This window comes from Rana temporaria, chromosome 12 (assembly GCF_905171775.1).
Source record: "Rana temporaria chromosome 12, aRanTem1.1, whole genome shotgun sequence".
NCBI classification, from domain to species: domain Eukaryota; kingdom Metazoa; phylum Chordata; class Amphibia; order Anura; family Ranidae; genus Rana; species Rana temporaria.
The window spans coordinates 84,348,867-84,362,685 of NC_053500.1; the positions used below are offsets into that span (position 1 = coordinate 84,348,867).

The 13,819-nt window shown below is 44.2% G+C and overlaps 1 protein-coding gene across 5 annotated transcripts in view; it reads right to left on the minus strand.

Moving 5' to 3' along the window:
* The window catches only part of CDK12 (cyclin dependent kinase 12), a 425,890-nt gene that overhangs the window by 197,205 nt on the left and 214,866 nt on the right, over positions 1-13,819 (minus strand). For all 5 annotated transcript variants that reach the window (XM_040331634.1, XM_040331633.1, XM_040331632.1 and 2 more), the window contains exon 9: positions 1,362-1,439. In XM_040331634.1, coding sequence (XP_040187568.1) covers positions 1,362-1,439 — 78 coding nt within the window. The remainder of the gene's footprint in view (positions 1-1,361; positions 1,440-13,819) is intronic.

A 13,819-nucleotide genomic window follows, 5' to 3' on the forward strand; every position in this document is an offset into this window, starting at 1 on the left:
ATTCTGTATAAAAGTGTGTTGTGTACTTCCAATAAAGGTCTTCCTGTTTGAACTTACATACAGCCTGCCTGGTGTTTGTTCTAATGGATTCCGAACGGCACATAGCTGTAGTTCGGATCCCGGAGCCTTGGATGACCAAACCATCAGACGTTGCGATCTGCAAGCTGACTCACTAGTAGCAGAGGAGTGTCGGGAGAGCGGAAGCGAGCGAGCAAGGGTCTCGTTACAGGAAGTATAATCACAAGTGCTTTGAGTGTTCTGCAGTGTGAATGTTCACCTGAGCTTTTACTGCAGTTCTCTTGTGCCTGGTTTCCACCACTGCCACCAGGGTGGGTGCTCATGAAGTAGGATAGAGTAGGTTATGGAAATTGGGTAGGAAAGAGTACACAGCAACCTAGTAATGGCTGTCTTATAGCCAAGTCCTTGTGACAATAGGTCGAAAGGAAGCGCCTTATAAAAATCTGTAGGTGGAAGTGATGGTAAAATTTGCAACCTATGTTGTGATGTTAGCACCTGGTCATCTACCAGAGACTAAGCTGCGAGTGTTAACATTTTTAGCACCAAGTTTGAAAAGTTTAATACTGAAGGTAAAAATTTCTCAAAACATTCCCTGTTTCCTGAACATTTTAACATATAAAATGGCATACTATTCATGATATATAAACTTAAGAACAATGTGAAGCAAGCAATGGAATTATGTCTCAATCTTCCTATGTAACTACAGTAACTGTCAATGAAACAGGGTGATCATGTCTTACCTGACCATGTTTTTCTGGTTACTGTATAGGGACCTGGCTTTGCCTGTCACAGGGGGCACACCCCGAAGAAGTCTTCAAGGTCTGGATTCCAAAGGGATGACTATGCCCAGTGGCCCTTTAGCACTCAGCAGCAAAATACATGCATTGTCCCCCAAAGTGTGAGGTCAGGGCATGGCTCAAAGGAGTTTACCAATGTTGCACTGATTTGGATGCAATACTTCCATTGTTCAATTGGAAGACTCTGAAGAGCTGGTGGAAGAATCCAAAGTAAAATAATAAACTAGGTAAGCCAAAAGGGACTTCTCCGTAAGGGAGATGTCCATCACCTTAGGACACTAGCAAAAAACGGAGGAATCTCAGAGTGTGGAAGGGTTATAGGGGGAATCCCAGAGGTAGTGTCCTCAAAAAGGTAAGAGCCTATAATCCAGGGTCTATGAATATCAAGTGTCTTGTACAGTACAATTACAGTTGGCAACAGGATTTCTGTCCGTCCTTGAGCAAAATCACACAATTACTTGGGTTATCTTAGCGCTGAACTTAATTTGGACTTTGCCTCACTTGAACCATATAGCTGCATAAATGTAGAACAATTTAAGAAAATACCTAATCAATTCTAGTTGAGCCAGCTCCTGATTAGCCTGGAATATTGGTTTCTTTGTAAAGAGTTCACCAAGAATACACCTGGAAGGCAATAAATAAAATGACCATTAATAATTTGCTTTTGAAGAAACGGTCTCCTTAAATATTCATAAGCGTTAAACGCGTCACTAAAAATTTTAATGCTGTAGGTAAACAAATGGCAAAATATGCAGTTTAAATACATACACAGTTGCAGCCAATAGTATTAGCATTAGGCCTCTTGCACGCAATACTCCTGTGTCTGAGCATTCATTTAGTTTTCAGGCTTTTTTTGTATGTATTTTCACACATTTACTTATTAACTTATTTTCGCGTTCACAATATTTAGATTTTTAGTTTTTTAACCGAAGAATCCACGGCACTTGTTTACGCGCCTGTGTGCATAGGAACATTACAATTAATGGGCTGTATTTTAGCTTGGTAAAAAAAATAAGCTGTATTGAGCTTTTTCAAGCTGCAGTGTGCAAATTGCCACATTGCCCTTTAAGATTAGGCAGCAGCATTTATATACAGGTGCATCTCATTAAATTTAATCAAAAAGTTATTTTATTTCAGTAATTCAATTAAAGTGTAAGTCATATTTAAAATTAGAGATGCGTTGCACACAGAGTGATAGATTTCAAATATTTCTTTCTTTTAGACCTCGTGTACACTGCTGCTGGTATATGCGATAACTCGCATTTAACTGCTTTTCGTTTACAGGCGTTTTCAGCAAAAAATAAAAATAAAAATTAGAAACACTTCCAAACGCAAATGCTGCAAAACATGTAAACGTGGAAAAACTGACCTTTTAAATGTGGGTTACTATCTGTCCAGTTAAGTCGTTCAGGAGAGGTTGTAAAAACGTCCCATGTACATGAAGCCATAATTTTGAGGATTATGGCTTACAGCTAGTGAAAACCCAAAATTCAGTATCTCAGAAAATTTGATTACATAAGACCAATAAAAAAAATAGGATTTTTGTACTCACCGTAAAATCCTTTTCTTTGTAGGTCATGGACGGACAAAGCAACATAATCTTGACCAGGGCTCGACAAATCCCGGTCGCCATGGCGACTAGAAATAGTGTCCTGGCGACTTGGCTTGGAAGGTGGGCAAAAAAAAAAAATATATTTTTTTTTTGTGAGCTGGCGCCATCTGGTGATGAGCCGTTGGTATTACAAGTTATTACCACCAGATGTGAGCTGGCGCCATCTGGTGGTGGCCGTTGGTATTACAAGTTATTACCACCAGATGTGAGCTGGTGCCATCTGGTGGTGGCCATTGGTATTACAAGTTAAGCATTAAAAGTTAACCACTTAAGCCCCGGACCTTTAGGCAGCTAAATGCCCAGGCCAGGTTTTGCGATTCTGCACTGCGTCGCTTTAACAGACAATTGCGCGGTAGTGCGACGTGGCTCCCAAACAAAATTGGCGTCCTTTTTTCCCCACAAATAGAGCTTTCTTTTGGTGGTATTTGATCACCTCTGCGGTTTTTATTTTTTGCGCTATAAACAAAAATAGAGCGACAATTTCGAAAAAAATGCAATATTTTTTACTTTTTGCTATAATAAATATCCCCCAAAAACATATATAAAAAAAAAAAAATTCCTCAGTTAAGGCCGATAAGTATTCTTCTACCTATTTTTGGTAAAAAAAAAAATCGCAATAAGTGTTTATCGATTGGTTTGTGCAAAATTTATAGCGTTTACAAAATAGGGGATAGTTTTATTGCATTTTTAAAAAAAAAATGTTTTTACTACTATTGGCGGCGATCAGCGTTTTTTTCGTGACTGCGACACTATGGCGGACACTTCGGAAAATGTTTACACATTTTTCGGACCATTGTAATTTTCACAGCAAAAAATGCATTTAAATTGCATTGTTTATTGTGAAAATGACAGTTGCAGTTTGGGAGTTAACCACAGGGGGCGCTGTAGGAGTTAGGGTTCACCTAGTGTGTGTTTACAACTGTAGGGGGGTGTGGCTGTAGGACTGACGTCATCGATCGAGTCTCCCTATAAAAAGGATCACTCGATCGATACGCTGCCACAGTGAAGCACGGGGAAGCCGTGTTTACATACGGCTCTCCCCGTTCTTCAGCTCAGGGGAGCGATCGCGACGGAGCAGCTATAAACGAATAGCCGCGCCGTCGTCCCGGATCGCTCTCCGAGGTAAGCCGCACGCAGCGGAGGGGGTATATATACGCCCATCTGCCTGTACGTGCCATTCTGTGGACGTAAATAGGCGGGCGTTAAGTGGTTAAACAGCAATTCTAATGTAATTTTTCACTATTTTTCAATGCCATGTTCTTCCCTCTAATTAGAACCCACAAACATTATATATATTTTTTATCCTAACACCCTAGAGAATAAAATGGCGATCGTTGCAATACTTTCTGTCACGCCGTATTTGCGCAGCGGTCTTACACGCGCACTTTTTTGGGGAAAAATTACACTTTTTTGAATTAAAAAAATAAAACAGTAAAGTTATCCCCATTTTTTTTAATATTATGAAAGATAATGTTACGCCGAGTAAATTCATACCCAACATGTCACGCTTCAAAATTGCATCCGCTCGTGGAATGCCGACAAATTTTTACCCCTTTTTTTTTTCACAAGAAAACAAATTTTTACCCTTTAAAATCTTCATAGGCGACGTTTAAAAAAATCTACAGGTTGCATGTTTTGAGTTACAGAGGGCTCTACAAATCACGGCGATACCTCACATGGGTGGTTTGAACACCGTTTACATATGCGGGCCCTGCTCACGTATGTGTTCGCTTCTGCGTGCAAGCTCATCGGGACGGGGTGCGTTTTCTGGCTCCTAACTTTTTTAGCTGGCTCCTAGATTCCAAGCAAATTTGTCAACCCCTGATCTTGACAATAGGGTATTAGCCTTCTATCAGAAGAGGACTAGGCAGAAACATGTTAATGTGTTAATACAACTTTAAAACTGTACAATACCGTACAGTAAGCGGTCCTTCTGGGTACAACCCCTCTCCCTGCATGCAGCACCTCAGTTTGTCAAAAAGCAGTACAAACATAAAAAAAGGAGGGGTGGGTGCTGTCTCTGTCCATGAACTACAGAGAAAAGGATTTTACGGTGAGCACAAAAATCCTATTTTCTCTTGTGTTCATGGACGAACACAGCAACATAATCTTGACAATAGGGACGTCCCCAAGCAGTGTAAAAAAAACGAGGGGTGGGAACAGCAAACAAAACAAACTTCACCCCAAACATAACAGAGGAAATGCAACCTTAAACAGCCGCTGCAAAACCTTGCGGCCGAAGCAAGCATCTGAAGATGCACTCACATCAACCTTGTAGAATTTTAAAAGGTGTGAACGGACGACCAGGTCGCCGCCTTACACACGTGGGAAACGGACGCCTGATGTCGGAAAGCCAAGGAGGCGCCCATCGCCCCTGGGTTGAATGCGCCGTGACAGGAAAAAGGGAGGCGCCCGCCCTTGTATGGCATAGGTCTGGTTTACAGCCAGTCTGAGCCACCTAGAGATGGTGGTCGACAAGACCGCCATGCCCTTCTTAGGACGAGCCACCGAAACAGTGAGTCCGACCTCCGGAACGGAGCAGTAGCAGACAGGTACACCCGCAGAGCTCGGACAACGTCCAAGGAATGCAAGGCAGCCTCCTTTGGATGTGACTGTCAAGGACACAAGGACGGAAGTACAATGTCCTCATTGAGATGAAAAGCCGAAACGACCTTAGGAAGAAACAAAGGTTGTGGGTGTAGCACCGCCTTATCCTTGTGGAGGATCAGATAAAGAGCCTTGCAAGACCAGGCCGCCAGCTCAGAAACCCGTCTGAAGTACCGAAAGGACCAGATTCAAGTCCCACAGAGGCAGTGGAAGTCGCACTGGAGATCGCCCAGAGGCGATTAAGTTTGCATGTGCTGCGCTATATAAGTTTTCATTCATTCAGAGGGGCCACATGTCGAACCCCCTGTACAAAACGTACTCACCAGTGAGTAAGGGACGTTGAAAGAAGACAGCCAAGGCTGAAATATGCCCCTTAATAGTACTTAAGGCAAGCTTTTGGTCCACACTGCGAAAACAGCAGGATCCGAGTATACATGTGGACTCCACTTCAGCTCCTCACACAGAGATGTAGGCCTTCCAAGTACAATGATAAATCTTCCTAGAGGAAGACTTCTGCTGTGCTCTCAGCATCGTAAATAACCAAATCCAACAGGCCTCGGTCTCTCAACACCTGGCTTTCAATAGCCATGCTGTTAAATAAAGCCAGCGATCGTAAAGCAGAATGACGTATGGGACCTTGCGACAGAAGGTCTTGTCGCATCAGTAGTCACCAAGGAACATCCGCCACCAGACGCACTAGGTCGGCGTACCAGGGACGCCGAGGCCAATCTGGAGCAATTGGGATCATCGGAATCCCCTCGGTCTGCACCCTGCGAAGTAGGCCCAGCATCTGGCGACTTAGGTAGTCCCCTTGCCAGTTTTCTACGCCCGGAATGTATACGGCCGATAGCGCCGGCACACTCTGTTCTGCCCACCTCAGAATGTGAGCGACCTCCGAGGCTGCAGCCGAGCTTCTTGTCCCCCCTTGATGGTTGACATACGCCACCGCAGTAGCGTTGTCCGACTGGATCCTGACTGGACGCCCCTGAAGCCTCTGAAACCACGTGGGGTGGCAATGCCCGATCGCCCGAAGCTCAAGCACATTGATCGACTGAATACACCCCCTCCCCCCCAACTGGTCAGGCTGGCGATCGTCGTGATCACCGTCCACTGAAAGGGATGGAACGATTTTCCGGACTGAAGGGACGGAGATCTCGGCCACCAAACCAGGGAAGACTTGACTAGATGGCCCACCCGGATTTGACAATCCAGGGACAACGGAGTCTTGTGCCACTTGGCCAGGATCTCCCTCTGTAGGGCACAAGTGTAGAATTGACCACACCATACTGCCCCGAAGGAGGCTACCATGAGGCCCAGGACTCGCATGCAAGAATGCAGCGACGACCATCTGCGGGATGCCAGCAGCTTCACCGCCGCCTGAAGAGTTTGTAATTTGTCCAAGGGGAGAAAAACTCTAGAATCCAAGGAATCTAGAACCAAGCCCAGGTATTCCAGGTGCTGAGTCAGCACCAACACCGACTTCTGGAGGTTCAGAACCCAACCCAAGTCTTTAAGAGTCTGAGTGGCAATCGCCACATCTACCTCCAATTCTGAGCTTAAAGCAGTTCTCAGAAAAAGGTCGTCCAGGTAACCCACTATAGCGATACCTAGCTGTCTCAGCAAAGCCATAATCGGGCGAACACCTTGGGGAAAACCCTTGGTGCCGATGCCAGGCCAAAAGGAAGAGCCACAAATTGGTAGTGGTCGTCCCCAACCGCAAAACGCCCAAGGACGCCAGAAAATTCCCCGGATGGAGTGCCACAACTACAGAGCGCACCGATTCCATCCTGAACTTCTGAACTTTCACAAAGCAGTTCAGGGCCTTGAGATCCAGGGTTGGTCGGACCCCCTCCTTCTTTAGGACTACAAACAGGTTTGAATAAAACCCCTGAAACCTTTCCAGCAATGGCACGGGTACGATCACCCCGCGCGCCAGCAGATCATGTATCGCCCCAAACAGGGCCACCCGACGAGTCAGAGGAATCTGAAGGTTTGAGGGAAAAAAATCTGTTTGAAAGGCAAGAGAGAAACTATCTTGTACCCTGCGGAAACTACTTTGCAAACCCACCGTTCGGAGAGCAGTGAAGACCACCGAGCCGTGAATGTGCTTAGACGACCCCCCCCCCCCCACCCAAGTGTCGGGGGGAGGGGCAAACCTTCATGCGGACAAAGGTTTGTTGTGCTTGTGAAATCAGGGATGCTTTTGTCCCTCAGCAGGTGCCTTATCGGTCTGGGAACTTTTACCTGCAGCTCCGGGCGGACGAAAAAGTTGCTTATGAGCTGAGGAGGGCCCATGTCTACGGTGCGGTTTCTTACCCTTCTTGGATTGCGGGAGCAGAGTACTCTTACCTCCCGTGGCATCCTTGATGATGTCATCCAGCGAGGCCCCAAAAAGCCTCTCACCCGTAAAAAGGTAAATCAAGCCAGGCCTTCTTAGAAGCCTGGTCCGCGGACCAACATTTTAGCCAAATAAGGCGACACAGTACCACCTCAAAAAATGCTAAATGTCGCCCTTCCTTCAGTATTTTAGCACAGCTCAGCGCTTAGGATGCACACTGGAATAATTCAGCCACAAATTTAAGATAAAATGATATAAAAGCAGCTGCTTAAAAGCGTCAATCATAAAATAAACAGTAAAAATGTAAAACCTTAAAAACTAAAAAGTCCAAAGTTCAATATGAAACTGTAGCAGCGCTACTTCCAGACCAACGTCTGAAACACTTCTATATGTCCAAAAAATATAGGAAATCAGATGATAGTGCAAATGAATAGATAAGTAGAAAGATTCTTCAATCAGTGCTCCTTTCACCAGAGGGGGGAAAACTCCCCTTATGGGGATGCACTCACCACAAATATGGATATAAAAAGCCTTGAATATATATATATCTCTCTGTGTATCTCCTGGATGCTGCACTCTCCACCAGCCAATGTGTTTTATGTTCACTCAAACCGCCGTCACATAAAATAGAGGGAACTCATATAGTGTGATATTGTTTTTAAAAAAACAGATTTATTGAGCCCCAAACACATCCCCTAATACAATATGCGTACCATAAATGCAAAAGTAACAAGCAGAATATGTAATTAATGCCAGTACTGTGCCTGTATGCCTCTCCTGGCCCGGACAGTGAAGTTGCTGCAAACAAACTTTTTTCCTGTTCCTGGTCCGGGGGGTCGTACAGAATGTCAGGTCACTGGATTAGCGTCACGCCCTGACGCGTTTCGTCATTGGTTGACTTCTTCTGAGGGCGTGACTAGGCTAATCCAGGACCTTGTATATATCATCGCCAGTGGAGCGCATCCGTGCGCTCATTGGTTAGCTCCGGTCACGTGAGCGCGTCATGCCGCACATGCGCACTTGCGACCGGAACATAACCACAGGGCGGAAGCAGGAAGCAAGTTGACAGCCGCACAGACGCGATGGCCTATCTGATGCCGCTGCCATACTGCTGGAAGAACACTTCCGCGTTCCAGATGTAATACATCTATGGAACGCATGGATCGTCACATTGGCCAGTGCGAGTCACATGCGAGCCCGTCATTGCACACGCTCAATCGGAGACTGCACTGACCCCTCCCTAGTTAGGGAGGAAATGACTACATCTGTCAGTGATGCCCCAACCCATAACACACAATGCAAAAAAACATCTGTTAATGGGTATGATATCAATATACCGCAGCGCGCATAAGACAAGCAGCACTATGATTATGATATCCTGGGCATAAATACATTAAATAATACATAAACATGATAAGCGGGCTATGTCATACTAATAATGATAGAGAGAACAATAAAATGACAGCGTGAAAACTGATGATTAAAAATGCATAAGCTACTAATTCAGATACACCAGATGTATCTTAAAGACATAAGTACTGCATGGCCATAAGGTGTCCTGAAATAAATTATATGCATAATGTAGCTGACCCAGCAATTTTGCCGTACAATCAACAAATATTGACGATCAAATATATTGGGTCAAAAAATGCAACATCTGTTCTCTAAAATCGCATGACAATCGCTTATTTAAAATTGCAGAGTTTATGTGTTAAAACTCACATAAAAATCTGTATCTATAAAAATACCCTTATAATCCGTAAAATCAACCGGATAAAAGGTTAAGAGACACATAAGCATATAAAATTGCACATAATGTACAATATTCATAAAACCAGGAATAAAAGAATAAACCTAAAACTGGGTAAAATTAAGTGTCACTGATAAAACAATGTCCAGCTCAATGTTAAGGCCTTTGGGGACTAAAACATCGGTAGAGAATATCCATCGCGTTTCCCGCTTGGACAGTTCACGTACCCTATGCGATCCTCTCCAATTTTTTTCAAGGTGCTCTACGCCCCAAAATTGGAGCCCAGATGGATCCCGATTATGTTTGAGCTTGAAGTGCCATGACACATTATGGTCTTTATAGCCCAACCGGATATTATTGATATGTTCTAAAATCCGCACTTTTAGCTTTCTTTTAGTGCAACCTATATAGAGAAGGTCGCATGGACACTTCAAGGCATATACCACATAGTCTGTATTGCAGGTCATAAATTGTTCAATTTTAAATTCTTGGCTGTTGGATGGAGACACAAATCTGTCAATACCCCTTGATGGTCTTGCTACGGACTGACATGCTTTGCATTTTCTGCAGGCGAAAAAGCCATTTTGATCCCAAAAAGACTTTGGTCTAGCAGGAGCGTCAAGCACTTTTTTGACTATGCGGTCTCCGTGATTGGTTGCTTTCCGATAAATGAATTGTGGAGCCGGAGGAAGGACATTACCCAATTTTTTATCCAACATTAGAACATGCCAGTGTTTATTGAATATCGCCTCCACTTCTTTATATTGTGTGTGGTATTGTGATATGAACCCCCATTCCTTGTTGTTTGTAGTAGTAGTTTCGGAGATGGGTTTTGGTTGTAAACAAGTCTCTCTAGGAATAGCCTTTATTTCCTCAACCAATTTCTCCATGGCTAATGGTTTATAACCTCTGGCTTCAAACCTGTCGGTGAGAGTCTTCGATTGTATAAGAAAATTTGAATCTTCAGAGCAGTTCCTTCTTACCCTCATAATCTGACCCTTAGGAATATTCCGAATCCATGAAGGGTGATGACCACTTGTGATGGGCAAGTAACTGTTTCTGTCGGTTGGCTTGAAGTAGACTTTTGTTTCCAACTTCATGTTTTGGCGATATATGGTGACATCCAGGAAATTGATCTCAGTTTCCTCGGAATCAGTTGACCTCGGAATCTAGTGAAACTGAGATCAATTTCCTGGATGTCACCATATATCGCCAAAACATGAAGTTGGAAACAAAAGTCTACTTCAAGCCAACCGACAGAAACAGTTACTTGCCCATCACAAGTGGTCATCACCCTTCATGGATTCGGAATATTCCTAATGGTCAGATTATGAGGGTAAGAAGGAACTGCTCTGAAGATTCAAATTTTCTTAGACAATCGAAGACTCTCACCGACAGGTTTGAAGCCAGAGGTTATAAACCATTAGCCATGGAGAAATTGGTTGAGGAAATAAAGGCTATTCCTAGAGAGACTTGTTTACAACCAAAACCCATCTCCGAAACTACTACTACAAACAAGGAATGGGGGTTCATATCACAATACCACACACAATATAAAGAAGTGGAGGCGATATTCAATAAACACTGGCATGTTCTAATGTTGGATAAAAAATTGGGTAATGTCCTTCCTCCGGCTCCACAATTCATTTATCTGAAAGCAACCAATCACAGAGACCGCATAGTCAAAAAAGTGCTTGACCCTCCTGCGAGTCCAAAGTCTTTTTGGGATCAAAATGGCTTTTTCGCCTGCAGAAAATGCAAAGCATGTCAGTCCGTAGCATGACCATCAAGGGGTATTGACAGATTTGTGTCTCCATCCAACAGCCAAGAATTTAAAATTGAACAATTTATGATCTGCAATACAGACTGTGGTATATGCCTTGAAGTGTCCATGCGACCTTCTCTATATAGGTCGCACTAAAAGAAAGCTAAAAGTGCGGATTTTAGAACATATCAATAATATCCGGTTGGGCTATAAAGACCATAATGTGTCATGGCACCTCAAGCTCAAACATAATCAGGATCCATCTTGGCTCCAATTTTGGGGCGTAGAGCACCTTGAAAAAAACTGGAGAGGATCGCATAGGGTACGTGAACTGTCCAAGCGGGAAACGCAATGGATATTCTCTACCAATGTTTTAGTCCCCAAAGGCCTTAACATTGAGCTGGACATTAATTGTTTTATCAGTGACACTTAAATTTTACCCAGTTTTAGGTTTATTCTTTTATTCCTGGTTTTATGAATATTGTACATTATGTGCAATTTTATATGCTTATGTGTCTTTTAACCTTTTATCCGGTTGATTTTACGGATTATAAGGGTATTTTTATAGATACAGATTTTTATGTGAGTTTTAACACAAACTCTGCAATTTTAAATAAGCGATTGTCATGCGATTTTAGAGAACAGATGTTGCATTTTTGGCCCAATATATTTGATCGTCAATAGTTGGTGATTGTACGGCAAAATTGCTGGGTCAGCTACATTATGCATAGAATTTTTTTCAGGACACCTTATGGCCATGCAGTACTTATGTCTTTAAGATACATCTGGTGTATCTGAATTAGTAGCTTATGCATTTTTAATCATCAGTTTTAACGCTGTTATTTTATTGTTATCTCTATCATTATTAGTATGACATAGCCCACTTATCATGTTTATGTATTATTTTATGTATTCATGCCCAGGATGTCATAATCATAGTGCTGCTTGTCTTATGCGCGCTGCGGTATATTGATATCATACCCATTAACAGATGTTTTTTTGCATTGTGTGTTATGGGTTGGGGCATCACTGACAGATGTAGTCATTTCCTCCCTAACTAGGGAGGGGTCAGTGCAGTCTCCGATTGAGCGTGTGCAATGACGGGCTCGCATGTGACTCGCACTGGCCAATGTGACGATCCATGCGTTCCATAGATGTATTACATCTGGAACGCGGAAGTGTTCTTCCAGCAGTATGGCAGCGGCATCAGATAGGCCACCGCGCCTGTGCGGCTGTCAACTTGCTTCCTGCTTCCGCCCTGTGGTTATGTTGCGGTCGCAAGTGCGCATGTGCGGCATGACGCGCTCACGTGACCGGAGCTAACCAATGAGCGCACGGATGCGCTCCACTGGCGATTATATACAAGGTCCTGGATTAGCCTAGTCACGCCCTCAGAAGAAGTCAACCAATGACGAAACGCGTCAGGGCGTGACGCTAATCCAGTGACCTGACATTCTGTACGGCCCCCGGGACCAGGAACAGGAAAAAGTTTGTTTGCAGCAACTTCACTGTCCGATCAGGAGAGGCATACAGGCACAGTACTGGCATTAATTACATATTCTGCTTGTTACTTTTGCATTTATGGTACGCATATTGTATTAGGGGATGTGTTTGGGGCCCAATAAATCTATTTTTTTTTAAAACAATATCACACTATATGAGTTCCCTCTATTTTATGTGACGGCGGTTTGAGTGAACATAAAACACATTGGCTGGTGGAGAGTGCAGCATCCAGGAGATAGGCAGAGAGATATATATATTCAAGGCTTTTTATATCCATATTTGTGGTGAGTGCATCCCCATAAGGGGAGTTTTCCCCCCACGTGGTGAACGCCCCCTCTGGTGAAAGGAGCACTGATTGAAGAATCTCTTTCTACTTATCTATTCATTTGCACTATCATCTGATTTTCTATATTTTTTGGACATATAGAAGTGTTTCAGACGTTGGTCTGGAAGTAGCGCTGCTACAGTTTCATATTGAACTTTGGACTTTTTAGTTTTTAAGGTTTTATATTTTACTGTTTATTTTATGACACAGTATCACCGCAGAGACCGAGGCCCTGGACAGCAACGGAATCTTATCCAAAGTAGACACAAACTTAAGGCCCTGTAACAACTGGTCGGCCAGTTCCACACATGTTGGGGAAGCCTGTTGCTCCTTTAACTCGTGGTGCAACATCTTTGCCCACTCAGTAAGCCTCTGCGACACCAAGGCCCCGGCCACAGTCTGACGCACTGCTGACCCCACCACCATGAACAGGGAGCGGCCACTGCCTCATCCCTCCTGTTCGCAGGGTCTTTGAAGGCAGGAGCCCCCTCCACCCGAAGCATGGTTACCTTGATTAACCTGGACACCGGGGGATCTACAATCGGGTAATCTTCCTCAAAGGGACCGCTATACACTTGGGGACTAAAAAGGTCCTCTGTGGACGTTCCTATTCCTTGTATAGAAGTTTGTCCAGATAAGGAACACAAGGAAACAACTTTTCAGTGCAGGTAGGTTTGCGGAACCCGAAAGGGACTGACATCACTGTAGATGCATCTGTCTTAGCCTCCAATTTAAGAGTATCCCGCACCGCGGTGACTAGTGCTCCAACAAGTGCCCTATCGTGCGCTGACCCGGAATCATCCTCAATGTCGAATGGTCGTGGTCCGCATCTTCTGATACATCAGAACCCGGGCCGGGATCAGTAGCTGGGCACGAATCTGAGACAGAAACATTCCCGGAAGATGGGGGGAGAGGGGGTGTTTTTTACCCCCCTTTTTTCCGCACACCGCAGCCAACCTGGCAACAAAGGCCTCCAGGACTGCCGACATCACCTCCACAGCGGCACCAGTTGCTATCACAGGTATGTCTGGGGAAGAAGCATCAGCTTCGGACACCATTCTGACCCACGCGCCTGACCACCTTAAGGACGTAAACCAAAGCACA